Source organism: Silene latifolia, chromosome Y (genome assembly GCF_048544455.1).
Source record: "Silene latifolia isolate original U9 population chromosome Y, ASM4854445v1, whole genome shotgun sequence".
Taxonomy (NCBI): domain Eukaryota; kingdom Viridiplantae; phylum Streptophyta; class Magnoliopsida; order Caryophyllales; family Caryophyllaceae; genus Silene; species Silene latifolia.
Genome location: NC_133538.1, coordinates 201,812,607 through 201,835,799, shown reverse-complemented (window position 1 = coordinate 201,835,799; position 23,193 = coordinate 201,812,607). Strand labels below are relative to the sequence as shown.

General features: G+C 35.2%; 1 protein-coding gene across 2 annotated transcripts; it reads right to left on the bottom strand.

Moving 5' to 3' along the window:
* Positions 1-575: 575 nt before the first annotated feature.
* Positions 576-22,250, bottom strand: LOC141631952 (ubiquitin C-terminal hydrolase 12-like). Of its 2 annotated transcripts, none has more exons than XM_074444552.1 (32): positions 22,102-22,240; positions 21,841-21,907; positions 21,042-21,192; positions 20,774-20,931; positions 19,998-20,263; positions 19,685-19,903; positions 19,498-19,606; positions 19,288-19,403; positions 18,960-19,058; positions 18,612-18,721; positions 18,197-18,271; positions 13,942-14,020; positions 13,538-13,684; positions 13,379-13,459; positions 13,173-13,292; positions 12,280-12,402; positions 11,883-11,960; positions 11,711-11,799; positions 11,509-11,617; positions 11,264-11,332; positions 11,025-11,135; positions 10,718-10,773; positions 10,397-10,574; positions 10,204-10,305; positions 9,993-10,061; positions 8,795-8,860; positions 8,631-8,696; positions 8,138-8,224; positions 7,909-8,025; positions 7,723-7,797; positions 7,523-7,609; positions 576-859 (listed from the first exon to the last, which is right to left on the bottom strand). In XM_074444552.1, exons 1-32 carry the CDS (start codon positions 22,129-22,131, stop codon positions 839-841), a joined length of 3,330 nt encoding a protein of 1,109 aa, XP_074300653.1. In that variant the 5' UTR covers positions 22,132-22,240; the 3' UTR covers positions 576-838. The 2 variants fall into 2 exon arrangements, with proteins under 2 accessions (XP_074300653.1, XP_074300654.1); XM_074444553.1 differs by lacking the exon at positions 576-859 and adding an exon at positions 5,989-6,596 and having other exon boundaries at positions 22,102-22,250.
* Between the last annotated feature and the right edge of the window lie 943 nt (positions 22,251-23,193).

Here is a 23,193-nt window from a genome sequence, read left to right as displayed (position 1 = left end):
AATAATTCATTATTTTTGGTGATTTACAGTTGAATCACGTTGAACACGGACGACGTTCATGGAATAATCGATGTATATATTTGGTCATTTAATAGTTAACCCAGTTGTTTAGAAACTCCGTTATTGTAATGAAGAAACGTGGTTATTTAATAGTTATTCAAATTCGAACCTCGATTATTGTAATGTACAAACTCGGTTATTGTAATGTACAAACTCGGTTATTGTAATGTAAAACTCTAATATATGTAATTATTGTAATGTAGAAACTCGATATCATTATCGTATAAATCGTAATTATAGTTATTGTAATGTAGAAACTCAATTATTATAATGAATAAATTGTGTTATTGTAAAACTCAAAAATATTCAAACATTCATATGCAGTTGTTGTAACATTACATCTCAATGATTGTATTACTTTAACCCAGTTATTGTATTATTAAAACACCGTTATTGTATCGTCGAGTTAATATAGCCATTCCCGATTTGTTGAGCGTGCTTTAGAAGAAGAAGGCGAGGAAGATGAATAAGAAGCTGGATGATAAAAAGCGGAAGAAGATGAATTGCAATCTGAATTTGACATAAGCAACACTTTTTTACAACATAAAAATAGAGTAATTACATCAGCGTCGTATAATAATTTCCGTAAATTATTACAATAACCGTGATCAACTTTACAATAACTGTGATTGAACTTTACAATAATCGGCCATGATTGAACTTGTGTACTTTGTCTCATACTTCATCCCTGAAGTTAAACATTAACAAGAAGTTGTCTTGATGGTGTCTTTTCCCCATTCATCCCAATGAGAACCATGTCTAGGCGATGAGGGTTGAACTAGCAAAAAGTGAAAGCTCGCTGAAAGAAATAAAAACAAAGAAGGACGTAAGTTGAAAATTACTATGCAACTGAAATACAATAACGACCCATAAGTATTGAAATAACCATAAAAACACTCTAAAATAATTGGATCTTTTAGAGAAATAAAATCATATTTTGTCAGAATGAAGTAACTAAGCAAAATGAAATACAATAATCCAACTAATGCATTGAAATAACTGAAACAACACAATACAATAACTGGTTATTTCAGAGAAATAATAATGTACCCAAAATACAATAACTGAGTTTGAATAATACAATAATTCGGTTAAAGCAATACAATAACTAACACCAAAGAGACAAAGTTCGTGGTGGTAACACATCTAAATCAAAAACCCTAAAAATTATCAAAGATACAAAATAACACAATCAATAAGAAAAAACTTATGAAACAGCTTACAAACAACATGAAAATGCACAAGATCGTTTAGAATTCTCATATTAAACTCAAAACCCTATATATTATTGAGAAAATAATGAGAAAACAAGCAATTTAACAACAAAACATAAGTGCAGACGGACATACAACGAATCAACAAAAATGAAAAGGATATTAGATAAGAACGATAATGAAAACGCACCAATCAGATCTAGAAAACAAAATTAGTACTTACATATAGTAAAATTGAAGAGAAATACTAAGATGAAGCGAAAGCGACAACGAATCTCCTTAATTGATGACAAATTTGAACGAGGATCATGAAGATTGAGGATGAAGATTGAGTTTGTAGCCTGCAATTTGAAGAAATTTGATGAAGATTGAATTTGACACAGTTGAACATGTCGTCGTTCTTTTTTTTTTTTTTTTTTTTTTTTTTTTTATTTCGGCTTTTTTAGGGGGGAAAAGAGGAGAGAGAGTGATTTTTTCTAATAATGAGGGAGATTGAGAGAAAAGTGGGTTTTTATAGGTTGAGTAAGATTTAATCTTAGCCATCCATCTTAGATTAGATCAATGGTCTAGATTCAGAGGGGTAACTCACCAAAAAAAACCAAACTCATATGATCCTACTTTCTATATATATATATATATATATATATATATATATATATATATATATATATATATATATATAGAGAGAGAGAGAGAGAGAGATGAGTTCAAATGAGTCCACCTAAAATGGTGAGTCCACTAAGTCCTCATCTTAGCCATTGATCTTCTAAGATTGATGGTTGAGATTTTAAAATTTTAAGATGGAAACTTTAGTGTTTTATAAATGAAACTTTAATTTATGAGTATACCTTTAATTCTTTATAATTATAACTTTAATATTTAAGGTAATTTTATAAATAAAAATTTAGATTTATGTTATAAAATTTTATTTTAAATATATAAAATTGATTTTTGAATGTAACTTTAGTGTTTTACGAGTGAAACTTTAATACTAAAAATTGAAACTTTAATTTTTTTTGACAATTTTTAATATAAAAAATTGAATTTATTTAATTTTACTGATTTATAAATATAACTTTAATGTTTTACGAGTAAAACTTTAATGCTAAAAATTGAAACTTTAATTTTTTTAGCCAATTTCTAATAAAAAAAATTAATTTTAATTAATTTTACTAATTTATAAATATAACTTTAATGTTTTAAAGGTGAAACTTTAATGCTAAAAATTGACACTTTAATTTTTTTTAGACATTTTTTAATATAAAATTTTGATTTTAATTATTTTTGCTAATTTATTAATTTTATGGTTGTAACTTTAATGTTTTACGATTGTAACTTTAATCATAATTTATGAAACTTTATTTTTAGACGTTTTCTAATATAAAATTTTGATTTTAATTATTTTTGTTGATTTATTAATTTTATGGTTGTAACTTTAATGTTTTACGATTGTAACTTTAATCATAATTTATAAAACTTTATTTTTTTAGGAATGTAACTTATACTAACTTGAATTTATGTAATGTATTCTAACGGTTTATGAAACTTTATTCTTTTAGGAATGTAATTTTAGTCATGTCTTGTGAAACTTTAATCCATATCTACAAAACTTTAGTCCATATCTTTGAAACTTTGGTCCATATCAATATGTCATTACCACCAAGTCCCCTCCACAACCACCAAACCAACACCTTCATCACCACAACCACCAACAATCTCCGCAACCACCAACAATCTCCGCAACCACTAGCGGATCTGAAAAAAATGAACAAAAAAAAAAGAAAAATGAAAAGAATGGCAGCCTTCACAAACCGCGACCAACACCACCGACCTGACCCACCACCAACACCCTTACCCCGACAAATTGAAAAAAAAAAAATGAACAGGGGGCAGTATAAGCGACGCCACGACCACAACGCCGACCACACCACCACGCACACGACTCCCCCTTTTCCCGAGTTTCCAGATCTGGAAAAAAAAAAACAAAAAAAAAAAGAGAAAAGAGAAGAAAAGATGACGAGGGACGACGGAGCAGCCGCGGTTGAGGAGACAGACAGGGACGACCTTTTTTGTGGTGGAGGCCGAGGGAGGCACGGGGAAGGGAGGCAGAGGGCGGCGGTAGTGGTGACCGAGGGAAGCAGCAGAGGCAGGGGAGGAGAAAAAGAGGGCGCGGGAGGAGAGGAGGCGGAGGCGGCGGCGGGGTTGGGTAGTCGGGTTAGTGAGATGGGACGGAGAGAGAAAGGGAGGAAGAGAGGGAAAGGGAGGAAGAGAGAGAAGTAGCAGGAAGTGAAATGAAAAGAATTAGGGTTTGTGGATTTTATATAGGGCTTTTATTTTCAGATTCAATCTTAGCCCTTAATTTTGTTCTAATCTAATGGTTTAGATTAGGACTCATTGGACTCACCTACACTAAGGGACTCACTTGATCCCATTTCTATATATATATATATATATATATATATATATATATATATATATATATATATATATATATATATATAAAAAAAAACCCGTAAATCTAAGAAAAAACCAAATATAAAAAAAACCCAAATAACAATGATCACTGAAGTTGCACATAAGGGCATTGAAGTTGTACACAATGACCACTGAAGTTGCACATATAAGTTTAAATTTTAAATCTGAAAAATAAAAACAAATGAGAAGAAGAAACAAACTAAACAATACTACATTAATCCATAATAACAAAACTACTGACATGAAACTATAATGCCCAGACATGAAACTATAATGCCCAAACAACAATAATATTGCAAAAAAAAAAAAAAAAAAAAAAAAAAATATCTGAACTTTAAGATTAGAATCTAAAAAAAACCAACAATAACAAGAACAAAAAAATCGAAAATAACTTTAATCCATAATAACAAAAACTCGTTAATCTAACAAAAAAAACGTAAATCTAAGAAAAAACCAAATAACAAAAAATTATAAATAGTATAACTTTAGTCGTAAATAGTATAACTTTAATCATAAATAGTATAACTTTAGTAGTAAATTGTATAACTTTAGTTGTAAATTGTATAATTTTAGTCGTATAGCCCAATTAAATCAACAAATTATATATATAACAAATAAAATGTCATTAAAATTTAACAAAAAATCACCAATAGATATGATGAAAATTAATACCAAATCTAAAATAATAAAAAAATATCTAAACCAAAAAAACTATTAGAGGTAAAAATCAGATCTGGAAATCAGAAAAAAAAAAAAAAAAAAAAAAAAAAAAAAAAAACCAAAACAAATACAAAAACCAACTTTCAAATACTCAGATACGGTTTTTGTAAGTGGGGTATTTGAAATTCCAACTAAAACCAAATATGAAAACAAAGAATCACATAACAAAATAAAAAAAATATAAGAAAACAAAACAAAATACAAAACCAGAACTCGAAAACCAGATGTGTAAAAAAATTGAAATCGAAATATGAAGCGCAACAACCAACAACAACAAGAACCACATAAATTTTTCAGATTTGAAAAATAAAAAGAGAAAGGAGAAGGGTAGGGATGCGGCTGCTTGTTGTTGACCGGAGATGTAGAGGAGAAGGAGTGGTGGTATTTCGGTCGTGATGAGGAAAGCGTGATGAGGTTGCTGCTGGTCGTCTGTCGCGGCGTTGCCTGAGCTCCGGGGAGGTACGGTCGTGGTGGAGGGATGGATGGTGTGGTGCGGTGTGGTGCGGTGGAGTCGGGATTGGTTGGTGGTGTTGGCGGGTCTGGTGGTGTTGGCGGGTTGTGGGTCGGGTGTGGTGTGTGGTGGGGTGGTGGTGGTTAGCAGGTGGGTCGGTGTGGTGTGTGGTGGAGTGGTTTTTTTGTTTTGTTTTAGTTTGGGTTTTTTTTGTATCAGTTTGGTTTTTTTTTTTTTTTTGTTTAGAGAGGGTGGGAAGAAAATGAGAGAGATGAGTGAATGTGAGAAATGAGAGAGGATGAGTGAATGAGGAAGTGAGTTGAGAGATTAGAATGGTGAAAGAGTTATACAAGATTAGGAGGAGTTATATAGGATTAGGGAGGGAGATTAGGGAGGTTCATTTGTGACCCTTGAATGAGATGTAATATCATCCCTCCATCCCTTCCATCCTAAGGTCCTTATAAAGACTTAGGGACTCATAAGATGTAAAGACTTATGAGAACCCTTCTCTCTCTCTCTCTCTCTCTCTCTCTCTATATATATATATATATATATATATATATAAAAAATTGAAGCCACAACTCCTAGTGGAGATCCCACACACCGAGGTTTTCATTGCTAAAAATGATTCTGAGACCCACCTCTAAATCGAGAGGGAATCCTCTCCATTTCTCATTCTCTCCATTTCCTCTAATAGAACATTATTTAATCATTATTTACTTTCAACCTTTTCATTCAACTAACCGTTAGATCGTTTTGAGACGGAATCTAGACCATTAATAAGAAATGGAAGGAAATGAAGAGAGGAATAAATGGAGAGAGACTTATTTGCTCTAAATCCAGAGGATATCCAGACCCCTCTAAATGGGCTTGAACTACTATGAAAATAAAGGGAATGGTTTTTTTCCACCCTCAGAATAACCAGTTATTCTTGCGTGTGATGAAAACGTATTAATATATTATGACCTCTCACAAGTCACAACCACCTTTCTTTTTTTACATTATTTTAACCGGTTGTAAGACGTTATAAATGAGATTTTGCCAAGAAAAATAGTCTTAATCCAGAAATTATCGCATGAAACAGAACATAGGAATCATTGTTTAAAATCATCAATGACTCGATTTACAATATTCAAAGAAGAGAACATTACATCATACAAGTCTCTTCCACCGGTAAATAGTAAAATGTTTCACCCATAAAAGCTACAATCCTGACAAGCTTCTTTCACAAAAAAAAAAATAATAAAAGCGAAAAAAGGAGGGGAAATTATCACAGAAGCAACGGGAAGACCCTCGCACAACCCTCATAATCTAAAGACTAAACACACCTAAATAAACAGAATCGGTCCTATCCTGTGTATACATCCCTAACCAAAATCTTCATTTTATGTACTCATGTTTTCTTAACTTACGTCGACTGCCAAAAAAAAAAGTTCTCTTAACTTACAAGCTACAACCGAGGGTGAGTTCAAAGGATAACACACGTACAGGCGTACAGCCATAGGACCAAATTCCATTAGAGAGAACGGAACATCTGAAACTTGACGGGGGTTGCAATCGACATTGAATGTCAAAACCTCCGTCGGGGGAACCAGAGACGGTCCAAGCATACAAAATCTAGTCCCCAAATCATGCTAATTGTAGATTTTTACAGGTTTTTCAAAAGTATGGCGATTCTGCAATTTGATAACGAAAGGAGATGATTAATAAAGCACATACATCAACTTTAGAATATGATAAAAGCCAACCAACAAGGATTGTGAAGATATCTAACTGACTCAGCATCAATATAGCTAATGTCTAACTATCACTTAAAATGTATTTAAACAGATCACCTAATAGAAATTTCAACTCTCGTATCCGAAAATTTTGGTAAATTTTACTTGGTTAAATTAGGATTTCAGAAATTTCACTTTTGGAACTTTATCGCCTTGTTGAATGGAAGGTTCCAAAAGGCACGAGAAAGGGAGGAAAAGAGAGGGATGCATTTTCCCGGATATTAGATTGGGCTGAGGGATAATGCCCACTTCTCCCTTCCCTTAAATCCACCACCCTCCCCTCCACTTCCCTCCTAATTTCTTATCCAAACAATGCTCAGCTGAAATTTATTCACATTTCATGTGGTTGGTCGTAATACAATTTTAGCGTGGATTGAGACCAGGTCATACAATTGACTGGATCGAGGGAATTGAAGACAAAAGAAGTGACAGGACACAGGGAGATGCAATTCCTGTTTTTAGATATTAAACTAGGATGGAGAGATATTGAGGGGAGGGAGTGCAGGGATCTTTTTTGTCATACAAGCAAAATCAAAATCCTACCAACGTGAAAAATATCGAAGGGAGTCGCACAGTCAATCTCCACCACAAGAAACATGCCCAAAAACAATAAACTATTAACTATGACAAACAAAATGGAACGTGTAAAGTATCAAGTTGGACAAAGGAAGCAGATAACAATGGATGCAGCCTTAGTTTAATTCCTCGAATTAGACCACATCCGGACACGCTATTTAACCAAAGCAACCACAAAGAAGTGAACACTTCCATTTATAAAGTCATGGGCAGGAGGGCAGGCTAGCAAGCAACAAAAAGACTATTACCTGATTCGCCGTGTGTGTTCTTTTTGGGGTAGTATCAGGATGCTCCAATCCAAGGTACTGTTCCCATGCACCATACACATCTCTTCTCTGAAGAAAAACAAAGACAAAAACTCAGAACAATATTTCTAACAAGAGTGGGCGGGAAAAACTATTGTAAGCAGATAATGTAAAAACATCATATAGCGGGAAATGCTATTAACCTGAAAACGACTGGACACGATGTCAGTGTCTTGGAGATACTCTGGACGGCCTAAGGACAAAAATGCAAACTTCCACTGGCCAACCAAAGCAATGAACAAGATGAATTTATAAGAAAAAGCAACAGCAATAGCACTGAGATTTCTAATTGTGTTAACTGATAGTAAAGATATGGAAAAAAAGTATACCTTTGAAAATTCTTCATCTGTAATCTGCAATTTCTTTTGAATCCTACCTTTAACATCAGCCAAGATTTCCCCTTCATGAATCACCAAGAAAAAGGGTTCGCCAAAGTTTTGGATTTGCTGTTATGACCAAATAGTTAAAAAATGTTCCAACAGATCTGAAAACATAAAATCAATAACAAAGGGAGGTCTATCATGAATTCATGATAGTTTGTGAATGTGAGATAGCTACCGTTTGGTTCTGAGCTGTTTCCTTAGTAAAGTGGTACACATGAATTAGCCGATCTTGAGGGCCCAAGTTCTTCTCTTCTTCGGGAATCTACAATTACATTTAAGTAATCAAAAGAGCCAAAAATGGAATAGTGTTCACAATGAGAGCTTTGCCAATAGTAAAATTATCTCAAAAGGAGCTTTTAACAGCCCTACAAAAACATGGGCACAAGTAAACTATGCACAAGGATGGAAGTTAGGAAAGTTGCACCAACAGACAAAGAAGAATGAGTTATCTTTTTTTTTTTGGTGTTTTTTTTTAATACATAAAAGCACCTTTAAACGCCTACATTATCATTGATAAATCATAAGCAATTACATCATGAATTTGATGGATAAGAGCTATTCCATACCCTCATTACATTACAATGTAGGCTAAGTTGAGCTAACAAATGAGACGTCTTATCACAACATCAATACACATGGGAGAAATTAATTGATTCAAAGGAACGGACCTCTTCTGCTCGCAATGTCCAGTACTGATCATTTATATTCTCTATCTTTTCATTTGGTGGAAAGATCTGCGGAAACCAACAATTAAACATCAAGATTGAATTATTAGTCTATACTAAAAACTGTTCAGAATTTGGATGATAAATATCGCCAATACTAAGCAAACCTTATAGATCTTATGATAGAATACTTCAAGCAATCTCAGCTCAGCATCAGGATGTGATAATTCAACCTATTGCAGAGGACACGAGTTACATATTGCAATCACTTCCAGTAAAGCTGAGTGAACTTTCACAAATTTGGAAGGAGCTGTGCCAACTAATGTTAAGACTTTAGAGTAAGCTTGCAAATTGTTCACCACATTGTCGCTCACCTTAGTAAATAAAAAATCTTGGGACTGCCAATAATACCAACTTGATATAGTAAAATAAAGGGTAAATTGATAACTTATACCTACCATAACACCACTTCTTAAATTTTATACCTAAGATAATTTTTCTTCAAAATTTATACCTAACTTCCTATTTTCCTTCATACTTAATACCAAATTTCACCTCTGGTAAGAAAAATGACCGGATTGCAGCTAAAATCAAGTTTTAATGATAAATTATGTTGGTGTTTGCCAAATTTGCCCCTAATCACCTTCACCTAATAATGTTTCAACACCCCACCATCACCCCCCAAACACCATCATCGCCCAATGCCATCACCACCCTAAAACGCGAACACCACCACAACCACGCCCAACACTTCCAGATCTGACCCACCATTCACAAACCCACCATGAAACCCACCACCACAAGCCTCGATTAGATTAATGACGATGGAAGAAGGGCGTTGGTGAGGGTGCATATCTTATGGGAGCTGCGTTTCACCATGGTAATCGATTGGCTGAAAGGTGCAGGGGAGTTTGGTATTGCTCGAAAGCAGCTGAATGAGGACGTGACGGAAAACCGCAAATCGGGATCAATTTTGAATTGGTGGCCAGAGGCAGAGGGAGGTCGCTCGTAAGGGTGGTGGTCGTGAATGTTCATGGGTTAAAGTGGTCGGATAAATTATTATTGGTTTTGAATTATGGGGAATGAGTGTAAGATAGCCTAGATGGGTTAAAAAGAAAGGGGAAAACGGCAACATTGTCATTTGTTTCGCCGGAAATGCAACTTTATATCAGATTTGGAAGAAATTGGGAAGTTAGGTATAAGTTTTGGAAAAAAGTTATCTTAGGTATAAAATTTGAAAAATGACATTATAGAAGGTATAAGTTATCAATTTACCCTAAAATAAACGAATTACTACCAAGTATGAGAACGGCAAATACTGCAACCCACCAAAGCACACACAGCAATATGAGACAAAGCATTTACCTTTGCTTTCAGGTCATTAAGAACATCCCCTACTGTACTGTGTTTCGGCAGTCTAGTATGAATAACAACCTGATGACAAAAGGCACCCAAATATCATGAAATAAGAGATACCAGTACAAAAAAAAAAAAAAAAAAAAAAAAAAAATTGTGATGTGTTTTCATAAAAAAAAAAAAAAAAAAAAAAAAAAAAAAAAAAAAAAAAAAAACTTACTTCATCTTTTGAAGCATGATGAAAAGCAACTTTGAGTGTCTTCAAGCCTTGTAATTCTGGCAATGGTATGTCCAAAACTTCATAGTAGAGTATGTCCGAAGTCTGCAGATTTGTACGGAAGTGGAGTATACCGGAACAACTCATACAGGGAACATGGAAAAATGATTATATCCAAGGCAATAAAGCTAAATACCTGATTGTAGTGGACCAGCATGTCTGTCAAGTGATCCACACCCCTATATTTAATAGGCTGTGGCTTTGGCTGCTGAGAGTAGCAGTTGTGAGAAGTAAGCCTAATTTTCGATGGATCATCCAAGCCAAGTTGGCGAGACACTCTTTCCACTACATCATCGTATGTATGATGTCTTGATCTACAATCCATCGACAAGATCGAGACAGTATGAAGAACTCAACCAATTAATAGGATTCATTATAAAATATCCATGTATACAATCTGTATTAAAACCTAGCATACACAAAGGCAAATGCTCCAAAAGGCAGGAGTGTAACTTACAGCTCCAGGCAAAAATCATCTTCCTTGGGTCTCTCCAGTGATCTGAAGTGAACCACCTATGAAATTCAAATTAATTTACAAGAAAGCTCGTAACTCTCTTCAAAACCAGCAAAATACAAAATTTTCTGCCAAATTATGATTAGAACAATATCTATTATAAAATTATCCACCAACATTTTAAGAGACACCAAAAGTGCCATCAAGCACATTCCAAGATACGAGAATGCAGGACAAACAAAAACAAACTGGAACCAAGTTCGGTGGCTTCAAAAATTAAAAAATATACATACTAAACTAGGGATCATACTTGGCGATTCTGCACATAATCTAAAAATGAGGGGACACCAGGATAGCGGTATCTTCCTGCAGTTTCAGCAGGTAGAGTTTTCTGGAAACAAACTATATCTCCATCTTCAAGCTGGTAAGAAAAAACAATAAAAGTTGAAATAAGTTTGAAAAAGTTTCAGAGGTTATAAATGTAAAAGAGTGGTTGAATAAATAAATAAATAAATAAATAAATAAATGCGGAGTATAAGAGAACCCCACCTGACTACCCCGAAACGTAAGCTTCAGATCAATATGTTCACACATCACAGTTGGCTCAAACTTAATTTCCTGCAGATAGTATATTCACATGTTAACAAAAGAAAAGCGCAACAAAAACTTCAAAACCATGAAAGCAACATCATTAGTTTGTGCAACATCCAAAATAAACCTGAAATCAATATATTAAATATCAAAACTACATCACGCGCTAAATTATCTATCATATAAGATTGTGGACATCTAACCTCATATAACTCAATCTCCTCCTCAGCAGCGTAGCCAGCCATTTCCTTCAATTTCCCCAAAATTTCTCCTGGCTTACCATTAGCCTTGACAAAAAGTCTTCCCACATAACTGCAGATACATCAAAAAAATAGAAAAATGCAAAGTAAATTTTGTAAAACAGTACTAGACAATCAAAGGATTCACAACTATATGACGTAGTACCGTAGCTCTTCTTTCGCAGGATCATAATGCTTAAAAAACAGTAAAATTTCATCCTTCGTCTTTTCTGGAGGTGCGATGGGCCGTAAATTCTGAAATATAATAAAGCAACAAATATAACTGGCGCAACTGCAAATGCTTGATGAAGTGATTATGCTTCTTTAACTATACTTACACAGTCAAGCTCTACTTCCAACAGCAACTTCAGTTCTGCATTCTGAACCTTATTTGACACTTCCCTAAGCTGTCCAACCTGCAGGCAATAAAAAGCAAAAGAGGTAAACATCACCTGCCTAAAACGCTCAAATGGCAAAGCATTATTTGATCACTAACCCGCTTCAGCCTGTGATGTAATAAAGTTGACCATAATAGAAACTCCTCAAACAAAATCCCTTTCATTTTATAATGATTTAAATAAAGATTCTTCAACTTATAACAGAAATATAAAATAAATAAAAAAGTAATGCACATAACATCCATTTCACCTTCAACAGTTCAACACATCCACAGTAAATGCGGGAAAAAAAAAATTATGCACTTGTAACTGGAAGTGTAGGGTCTAAAGAAATTACAGTCTGGGCTTCCTCCAATGATGTCAAAGGTCTATTCGGTCGGTAAGTGTGATTTTGGCGCTTTGCCCACAGCCAAAATCGTTGTAATCGTACCGGGATACCAAACTCTTTAGCAAACTCTTCCTGCACATTAAATAACCATGAAACACATTCATATGCATGAAATCCTCATATGTACAAGCCATTTATTAGAAAATCAAGTGCTGCACCAGACTCAAACAAAATCAAGTACTTGTCCAAGATTACCAAAGACGAAGTGATGAACACAGTGATTAAGGGATTCAGGAAAAAGAAAATGAATTTCAACTTGCTGATAAATGAATATAAAGTTATAAGCAATATACGTTCAACTACCATAAAAACACTTGCTTAGACAGAGAGCATAAAATCACACTGTATTGGCATTGGCAAAGCTGTTCACTTTTAAGGTATTCCGGACCCTTAAATTTTACTTCGGTTTTCAAATCTTTATTCTCGATTTAAATTTTAAGTTTTTATAAAAGAAATCCGGAATTCGATTTTTAAAACCTATAAGTTTACCTTGACTTTTGTATTATGTTTCACTCTCCCTTTTGTTTTTCATTCTTCCTTTTCTATTTTGTTCGCATTTTTGAGGTGTGCGTTCACCCATGCATGGTTCTAACGGATGATTCATGTCAGCCGACCCCAAATCATTTTGGGATTAAGGCTCTGTTGTTGTTGTTGTTGTTGTTGTTGTAGTATTGGCATTGGCAAAGCTACGAATCTTAAAGCTCTCACGAATTATTTTGGGTAAAAGATTAGACTTTAAGTAAGTTCCTCCAGTATTGCAGTGGAGTTGAGATAAAAAGCACTAACAAAGAGTAATTTGCAAACTAAAATTAACAGCGACCGATAAAAAATTCAAGTGGCACCTTGAAAAGGTTAAATGGCATTTGCTTCTGTATACGAAAAGATTTAACTTTATCATGATCAACAAGGTCGAAATAAATATCCCTTCCAATCTGCTCATTGAGGTCTTCATCACGTGCAACCTTCAAATGTAAAAGTACGCGTCAAAACCTGGGTAGAGGATGGACAAAATCCAAACAAGGACACAATTTTAAAAAAACGCAGTCACCTTTATGATAGTATACAGGTGTGCCTCTGCCTTCTCTTTCTTCTTAAACTCCTTTTCTTCTTGTTCTCTATTCAAACGCTCCTAAGCAAATGTAATAGGTTAATTGGAAACATTGCATCTAGAAAGCAAACAAAAATCATAGCAATGTTATAGTCTTACCCTAAGATGTTCAGCAATGTCCTTTTCGTCCACATTACACAGAATCTTGTCCTTGTCACTTTCACGTATATACACAAGCATATAGGCATTTGAATATTTTGTGAATTTGAAGGGAGTGTTGTTGAAACCAGGATTTGTTTGTGGTAACTGCAGCAAAAATAATAAAAACATGAAACGAATCACGTTTGTAAAATTCTTAGACAATGCTAAATCATCGTGTTGAGAAACTCTAGAGTTCATTTTTGGTGGAGTTGATGGAGTTCATCACAAATTGTAAAAGAACAATAGATGGTGATACAAGTAATTAAACATAAGAATGAGAAAACACTTTAATACCCTAATCAGGGACTCTACCATATCATTGTTTTACAACTCTAGATGATCCTAACCCTAAGTAATCATACCTCCTCTTCACCACCAAACTGTTCATCCAAAGCTCTCTTCATATCTTCTTTTGTAACTCGCTCATCATCAAATTTATACCTGAATAGCACAACTAAGGATTTAAAACAGTGGCAAAATCTATGTGAAAACTAGAAAGATAGAGGAACCGCAGTTTAAATCACTAGCAAGTAGCCAGACTTGTCACAAAATATTCAACAAAACAGCATCTGAACCAACAACTGATGTGCCAGTTAAGCAGCGTTTAAGATTCAGTAAGTTACTATCAAAAGTGCCGCCCTAGAGTTTCAGTCGTAGTCAATCCAAGGTTTCAATTAATGGATCACCATCATCACAAACAACAGTGCCAACACCCACGATCTACTATCAAAAATACCGCCCTTTCGAACAACACAAATGTTATATGTCACCATAACACAATTCATGCACCACTACCACAGTCAACATCACCACCATCCATCAAACACTGTCCTGCCTCTACCGTTGCTAATCCCCCAGTCAACTTACTGCATTTATCTCTACAACCAACCCAGCGACACTAACCCATACCCCTCCCATGCTTCTAACCTCACCCTGCGCCCCCATACCCTCCTCAGTCTCCTTGATTACCCCCATCCATTTCCCATTTCCATTCCACCACGGTGGCGCCACCATCTACGCTTATAGCTTACCCGCCTCCTCCACCCTTAACTCACCTTTATTGCCAGTTCCACCAACTTCCCTTTTAAGAGCTTGTTAACCTGTGTTACAAAGATGAGTGGCTGGCGACCAGCGTGTTGTCCGAGTACAGATAAGGCGAAGGTGAAAAAGGTTGGCGGAGAGATGATTGTCCTTGTTTTGAAAAAAAAAAAAAGTTTATCCTCCTTTCCAACTGAAAACATGGGGTACTGTTGGTGTATGGGGGAGTATAGGAAGTAGAGTGGAGATTAGTTGTTAGTTTGTTTAGTTGATTAGTTGGAGTTTAGTTGAAGGAATTTATTGCGTATTGATTTGTTGTGAATTTTTTGGGATTACACTTGGGTACTTGAAATGGGAGGGGAAGACCTCTATTTATAGTGCTCCTCCTCCTCCTCCTCCTCCTCCTCCTACATTCTTAGAATTCTCTAGAATAGAGCATTCTAGAGTGACCTAGACTTTTAAGCCTCTAGGCTTTTCTATACATACAAGATATCTCTAGAATGTTCTAGGTTTCTCTACCCACATCTAGAACATTCATGTCTCTTCTACACCCTTCTAGACTCTTCTAAACTATTCCAGTATGTACATGAGTATTTTAGAACATTCTAGATGTTTCTACATTATTCTAGAACATTTCGGATAAATCTAGAACATTCCGGAAGCTTCTAGAATACACTAAAAGTCTCATACTTCAACACTCCTCCTTGAGACTTTTGGTATAACAGTGAGCTTGAAACTGAGGAACTCGAACATTACTCTTCTTTTTCTTTTTTCTTTTGTATCGCCAAACATGGAGGTTGCTTGATGTACGTCTCCTCCTCGAGCCGGTAACATGACGAACAATTGGAGCAAATATATCTCCGTAGTATATTCTATCATGTTGGTAGTATCTTCTGACCATCAATCTTGCCTTGTATTTGTTGATAGAACCGTTGGGATTAACTTGCTTTTATAGATCCATTTTACGCCAATTACCGTTCGATCTTTTGGTTTGTCAACCGACTCCCAAGTGTTGTTCTTTTATATCATGTTTATTTCCGTCTCCATAGCTTCTTGTTACTCCTTGTGTTTGGAAGCCTCATCAAAGTTTTTTGGCTCCTCAAAAGTGAAGTAGCATCTCTCACATTCCTCTTCATTCAGATTAATAACGGGACATTTTGCATAAATTTCGGAGAGATCTTTCATACCTCGAGGTCCCGTAGCATTCTCCGAATTGTCGTTTGAAGGAGGAGAGTGTGCATGCATAGGAGTTGATGGAGGATCATTGTTGGTAGTGTCAACATCATCTTGTGAATGCCCTGGATGATCAGGGATTAGGGTCACATTTCTTTCTACCCTCTTTTCTTCCAAATTCCAGATTGCATCTTCGTAAGAAGATTCTTCCGTCTTGAATTTCTAATCATGGGCATGTAAGGATCCAATTAGCTCCGTCATAGTGAGATTCGATAGATCCCTTGATTCTTTAATAACAGTGACAATCATGTCGAATTTTTTCGTCAAAGTTGCGAGAATTTTCTGCACAATCCTCGTATCGGCGACATCTTCACCATATATTTTCATTTGGTTAACTGTCTCCATTACTCTCCAAGTGTAGGTTTTTATGTCTTCATTCTCCCCCATTTGCAGATTTTCGAAATCATTTCTTAAGGCATTAAGGCGTATTGCCCTTATCCTTTCATCACCATAGAATTCTTTTTGGAGTAAATCTCATGCTTTTTTTGCGATAGAAGCCCACATTATTCTTGGAAAAATGATCTCCGAAACGGAATTAAAGATGAAAGTAGCCAGGGGTTACCGGATACGCTTCACCCCCACCGTATCGCGAATCGATACGATCGTATCAATTCGTTATACGAAAGCGAATCAGTACGGTCCAATTCCTTATGAATACGCCGAGAAAGAGCGAACTGAATTACATTGATAAAACAAGGAAAATCGAAGAAAAAAGTAAAGTATATGAGAGATACTTACAATTATTTACCCATTTTGATGTGAAATTAGTAGATTAAGTTTTAATTTCACCTTAATTTCTGACATAAAGTATGGGATTTTTGAGATTTTAATGGAGGAAATGATTCAAAGGAAAATTGAGATGAAGGGCAAGGATGGAGGATCAAACAAGAAGACTTGTAGTTGTTAATGCTAAGTTGAAGAAGAGATGAATTTCTTTTTACTATTTTAAATTGTTCGATTTGTGAATAAGATGAAGATAAGTTGAATGGTTTTCTTGGGTTTGATTATATGATATGAGCCATTAGATTAGATCGGTAAGGCAAATTAATATGGGCTCTAGAGATAGTAGATAGTCATAATGACATAAAGTAGTCAAGTAGAGTAGTAGAAGTCTAGAACTTTCATAAGAGAAACCATTTTCCAATATTGTAATTTGTCCTTTATCTAGGTAATCAATATGGCTCTTGAGTATTTTTATTATTAATTAAGTGTTTTTTAATTTTTATTATTTGTTTAGTACATTAAGCGAATCGATACGTATTAGCGAATTGTGTTATTTCTAATACGCTCAACGTATCGGATACGCTAAATAGAGCGAATCGCGAATTCGTATTACGAATCCGGTAACCCTCATGAAACACAGGGCTTTGGTGTCATTTATGTCATCCTCATTATTTCCTTTAAGGTTGATACGGTGGTTGGAACACCTACTTGTTGTTTTTGGGGACCATTTTCCACTATCTCCCATAGTGCATTTGCTCTTAAGAAGAGCTTCATTTTAATGCACCAATGGTCGTAATTTTCTCCTCCAAATAAATCTAGAAAATCTAGAAGAGTGGGCAATAGAGTGTTTGATGCGGAAGCCATAGTTTTATTTTGTTGCCCTTGAGATCTTTAGAGCTCTTGATACCACTTGTTGGTGTATGGGGGAGTATAGGAAGTAGAGTGGAGATTAGTTGTTAGTTTGTTTAGTTGGAGTTTAGTTGAAGGAATTTATTGTGTATTGATTTGTGGCGAAATTTTTTTGGATTACACTTGGATACTTGAAATGGGAGGAGAAGACCTCTATTTTGGATTACATTCTTAGAATTCTCTAGAATAGAGCATTCTAGAGTGACCTAGACTTGTAAGCTTCTAGGCTTTTCTATACATACAAGATATCTCTAGAATGTTCTAGGTTTCTCTACACACACCTAGAACATTCATGTCTCTTCTAGACCCTTCTAGACTCTTCTAGACTATTCCAGTATGTACATGAGTATTCTAGAACATTCTAGATGTTTCTACATTATTCTAGAACATTTCGGATAAATCTAGAACATTCCGGAAACTTCTAGAATACACTAAAAGTCTAAAAGTCTCATACTTCAACAGGTACTTTAAAAAAGGTGCCTTCTTGTTCAACTATATGAGGGAAGCTTTGACTGGTTTTAAGCCATCTTGCCAACCCCGTGTTACTTTCTTTCCTTTCTCCTCATCTATAAAACGACACCTTCCGACATTAAATTAAACGGCATAGTTCAATATACAATGCTGACAATAATACCAATAAAAGAAAATAGATTTCCAAAACTCATGATAAAAAAATAATACAGAGTAAATAAGAAACAACAGGCAGATGCATACCACTGTTCCGAAAGTGTTGGCCGTATATAAGCATAATAGTGTCCACCATGCACCCCACCGCTATGGACCAAAACACTGCAGATAACATTTGGAAGAATCAGTCATCTTTAATTATAATAATGCATCAGTTTCACTTCCTGAGAAGTGATATTAATATATTATTACTACTTATCCCATACATTTGGAAGAATCAGCCATCTGACAGCTGAAGACAATTGTGTTAATAGTTAATACTACCATGTGGCAAGCCATTCATGTAGACAATTCTTCTTCAAGTCGAGCATAGTTTAGCTAATCACCTTCTTTTTTCCAAATAGATTTTCGTTTCTCTCCTTTCTATACTTCTCTAATTAGGTGCTACTACTTGGTCCTAAGTAGTCAATAGCGTCAAAAATATTCAAAGGATCACTCATACCTGTGGAGAGTATACAAGTGGCGTACACTTCTATCAGCATCAGGAGATAAATATTTGCCATTTTCACGATCAAGATCAAGTTCGAGAGGAAACTCGTAGCGATCATTGATCTACAAAGTGTCATAAAACGCAAGTGTGACTCATATTGAAGTAAAAAAAAACATTCACTAATAAGTCAAAAATCAGCAATAAGAAATACATGAAACTGAAATACTGAATGCAATAGAAATGAAAAGCCCAAAAAAATAGGAGTGAACAGATAGCATACACCCAAGATAGAACAGTATACATCTAATCATAATATGCTATATCAAATTATCCTATATAAGAGAGTTTGCTTTGACCAACCTTCACCATAGTGTCACGCATAAAATCATATTCAAATCTTTTGAGCTGCAGTTGAAGCACCGGGGGGAAATCAATGAACAAGACACCCTTCCTAGCGTCCTGAAATAACCAAAACCAAACAAGCAATGAAAATGTGTAACTCCCACTGGTGGCTGAAACATGTTGAAACTACTTAAAAGAATTGTTATCACAAGAGCAATAAAACGATCATTGGTGGGGGGGGGAACATGCACAAATTAAAAATAAGTAATAGATACAATCTACATGTATGCCAATACATTATGCTTTGAAACCAAGAAGGATATGTAGCACTATGAAAACTCCTCACCTGCAAACCATATTGCTCAGCATGATACTTGTTATCACCGTCCAGTTTCTCAACTTCCACATACTTATCAAAAGAAGCATAAACGTCACGGCATCCTTTAACGTCAAGCTGTAGATCTACAAATCAAAATTGTGAATTCAGACCACCTCAAACCCAAGCTCCCAAGATTTTGAGAGAGGTCTCTACATGATATTTCGGCACAGAAATTACCATAGAAGGACTCCTTCCTAGTAGATTTGTAATCTACATTTACACATTCGATGTAGTTCATGTGATGACCTTCAAACAGTTTTTGGATGGTACCCTCAACAACGGTACCCTGCCATGAAAAAAAATCAACAAACCTAAAACTGAACCATGAAACGGAACATGAAGATTTTTTGGTCAAAAACAGCACCTTCATTTTATCTTCAAGCTTTTCACAAAGAACCCTATTCAGCTCCTGCACATCATGCTGCATGAAAGAATCATAAGTATCCCAGCCAAAAGATTTGGTCAACTCTTTTGTCGCAACACTGCCGTCACTATATTGCAGCTTGTAGAACAAACTCTGAAGAGCCAAAGGAATGCTTGCTGATGGCACATCAATTTCAGTTGTAGGCATATGGTATACAGCCTGAGTATCAATGAATACCACAATTAGCTCTCTGGAAAATAAATTTGTATTCCATAAACCATGTAGGTACAGACTACCAATGGCCTCAACAAACCTTTCGAAAATAAGGAATGTGAAAAAGCGTTTGAAGAAGAGAATTCATGTAGCACGTTGCTCCTTGATTCTTAAGTCCAACAAATCCAGTTTCCTTCTTTGAGTCGTAGGACCAATAGTCTACGATCTTTCGAACAGCAACCTCAGCCTCGATAATAACAGTATCGTTCACAAGATACCCTCTACCGGGGTCATAAAGCTCACTTAAAGCCATAAACGAAGTAAAGCCCCAATCACTTTCCCTGGCATTGAACTGATGTTGGGTATCTGCAGAATTTCAATTGGCATTTAATGAAAACAGAATGTCTGGACGAACTGGCCAATACTACCAAATACTTAGTTGAAAGAGATGAAGTACATTTACACAAATCATTCTTTCAAAAAATATCATAAGAGCAAGCAGATCATGAAAAATGTGTAGCACATTTACACAAATCATTCCAACCACATAGATGGCACACCCTATGCTCGGATCACATTAGCTTTCGTCGTGTGCCCAGTGAAACAGTCATGCTATGTGTATTCAGTCACCCCACACGCCACAAAGCAACCGAGTTTTGTAACATAGACAATATGGTCACTGCACCTTACTAGTGACGCTAAAAAAACTTGGAACCCTAATAGAGACCAAATTTCAATATAAATGAACGAACCATCAAACCCAACATGACTCCTTTACAGCCTTACTACATCAAGATACAACTAAGAAGACAAAGAACAGCTGAACAGTAACAGATAAGACATAAAGAACGGTAACGGATACAAAAAAGAGGATACCTTTTCTCACAGTATACTTGTTATGAACTTGATTCACCACAGCCAGGCTAAACTGTGCATACCGACTCCACCCATAAGGCAAACTAGAAGAATCAGCAACATCAAGATACATTGACAAATAGTCCACATTGTTCCCTTTAGGGAAAATAAGTATCCGCCTGCACAGTCCAATACACGATTCGACCATTAGCGACTACCTTAACAGTCCAATACACAACTTTCCTTTACTATCAACACAACAGAATTATTTAAAAACTTTGCAGTATACCATTTATGATCACCGACAACGAAAACTTCAGAATAATGCTTCTTGGTATTCAGCCGAGTGAAATTCTCGATTTTCCAAGTAAACCTCGACGTTGGAGGATCCTCTGCAGGTGGATTCTCCACAGCATTTGCAGGTTCCGCTTGCGCAACCACTGCCAACAGAAATTGTACAATCAATAACCTAATCAACAGTTCAACACTAATTCTCATTTGAGACAATCTAACAATAATGTTATTTCCAAACTTCGCCCATAATGGACAGTTATTATTTGATGTTACTTATCTTTACGTAGTTTTTAGAGTATTATTTCCTTCGTCCCAATCATTGTTTCCCTTTTTATACTAAGGGATATTTTAGTCATAGGTAAACAAGTGATTGGGCCATAGTGAGCAATTGATACTTTGCACACAATCTAATCAACTGATATTTTTCAGTGTCTAATTAACTGATAATTCTCTCGAGGTGTCTCCCATAATGGATAATTATTATTTTACTTCTTTTCTTTAGGAAATTTTTAGTGTATTAACTGAAAAATTTTGATAGGGTCGTTCAAGAGACTAGTCCCCTTTTTGTGTACGACGGTCTTCCAATGTGAGTCGGTCATTTTTATACATAAAAGTACTCATTTATTAGGGAATGTTTAACCAATAAAAAGAGTCTTTAAGAGACACCCCTAATCAATAACCTAACAAATCTCAATCGCACTAACACGAGACTCAATTAGATCAAATAAACCGAGTCGTGACAAGATCAATCTACAACAGAACACAGAAAACGCAAGGGAAATTAAAAATGAGACCTTCCATAGGCTGATTATTATCAGCAATATCGGAATGCGGCACGAGCATCTCTTCATCCTCATGCCGCTGCAAAATCAACAATCCACGCAACAAATTAAAACCCTAATTAAGCTAAATTAACGAATCCTAATAAATTACTAAAATTGCAGTGGATAATATCATAATCATATCAACACAAAATCAAAATCAAAATCAATAACAAAATGAAAATCAAATTAAGAGTAGAACTGTGAAGATTGATAGGGAGAGAGAAAGCGTACGTCGACAGGAGCAGGAGTCATAATTGTCATTAGAGAGAAAGTAGAGAGAAGGAGAGAAGCTGAGATCGTCACGAGCTGGTCGAGGTGAGGAGGAAGGAGGAGAACGGTCTTTGTGAGTGTCGGAAGGAAGAAAAAGCAACATACTACTACCTCCAACTTTTTTGTTTTTGTAATATTCTACAAAATATCCTTTAATTTTTCGACTTTTTACATGGTATCCCTACATACATGGTACCCCTAATTGTTGTCATTATCTCTGTACCCTTAAACTTTATTTTCCATCAATTAAACTCAGTTTTAGGCGTTAGGTAATGACTTGGACGCCTAACCAAACTTGTCATTTATTATCCCATGGGACTCTATTGGGCTCAATATCCATCTCGATACTAATATTTATTGATATATATGGGCTAAAAAGTTTTTGACGGAAAATTTAGTAAATCCTTGCCAAATTATCACGTCGAAAGATGGATAGTGAGCCTAATAGAGTCATTTACGTCATGGGATGATAAATGTCAAGCTCGTGTCCAAGTAATCACTTAACGCCTAAAACTGAGTTTAATTGATGGAAAATAAAGTTTAAGGGTACACTTAGTGATAATGACAACAATTAGGGGTACCATGTATGTTTTAAAAAGTGTAGGTAGGGGTACCATGTAGAAAGTCAAAAAATTGAGGGGTATCATGTAGAATATCCCTTTGTTTTTTTAGCATATATGTATTTTTTTTTTAGTTTATTACCTCAAACTTTATTTGTTTTTGAGCATATATGTGTATTTTTTTTAGCATATTAAAGTTTATAGGTTAGATTTTAATATTTTTTCCGCCAAAACTCAAATTTAACTAAACGTATAGTAATATTTTTGAGTTTTATTGTAATTTTTTAGAGCTTAATGTTTAAGTGAATAAACTCATAAAATTCATAGTAAAACTCAGAAACTTTAAAATAAAACTCAAAACCTTTATTAGAATGCTCATAAACTATAGAATTGGAGATAGTGCATCAGATGTATAATCATCTTACTGGTCGGAAGGTGTTAGAAATTACTCGTATTCTTTTTTCGGTGTCAAAGGAGATATAAGAGTAATAGC

Coding starts and splice junctions, on each gene's coding strand:
- LOC141631952 (XM_074444553.1), bottom strand. CDS start 22,131: ATGACAATTATGACTCCTGCTCCTGTCGAC. Junction 12,403..13,172: donor TGCCATTTAACCTTTTCAAG/GTGCCACTTGAA, acceptor TTTAATGTGCAG/GAAGAGTTTGCTAAAGAGTT. Junction 8,861..9,992: donor TTAATGACCTGAAAGCAAAG/GTAAATGCTTTG, acceptor CCTCTGCAATAG/GTTGAATTATCACATCCTGA.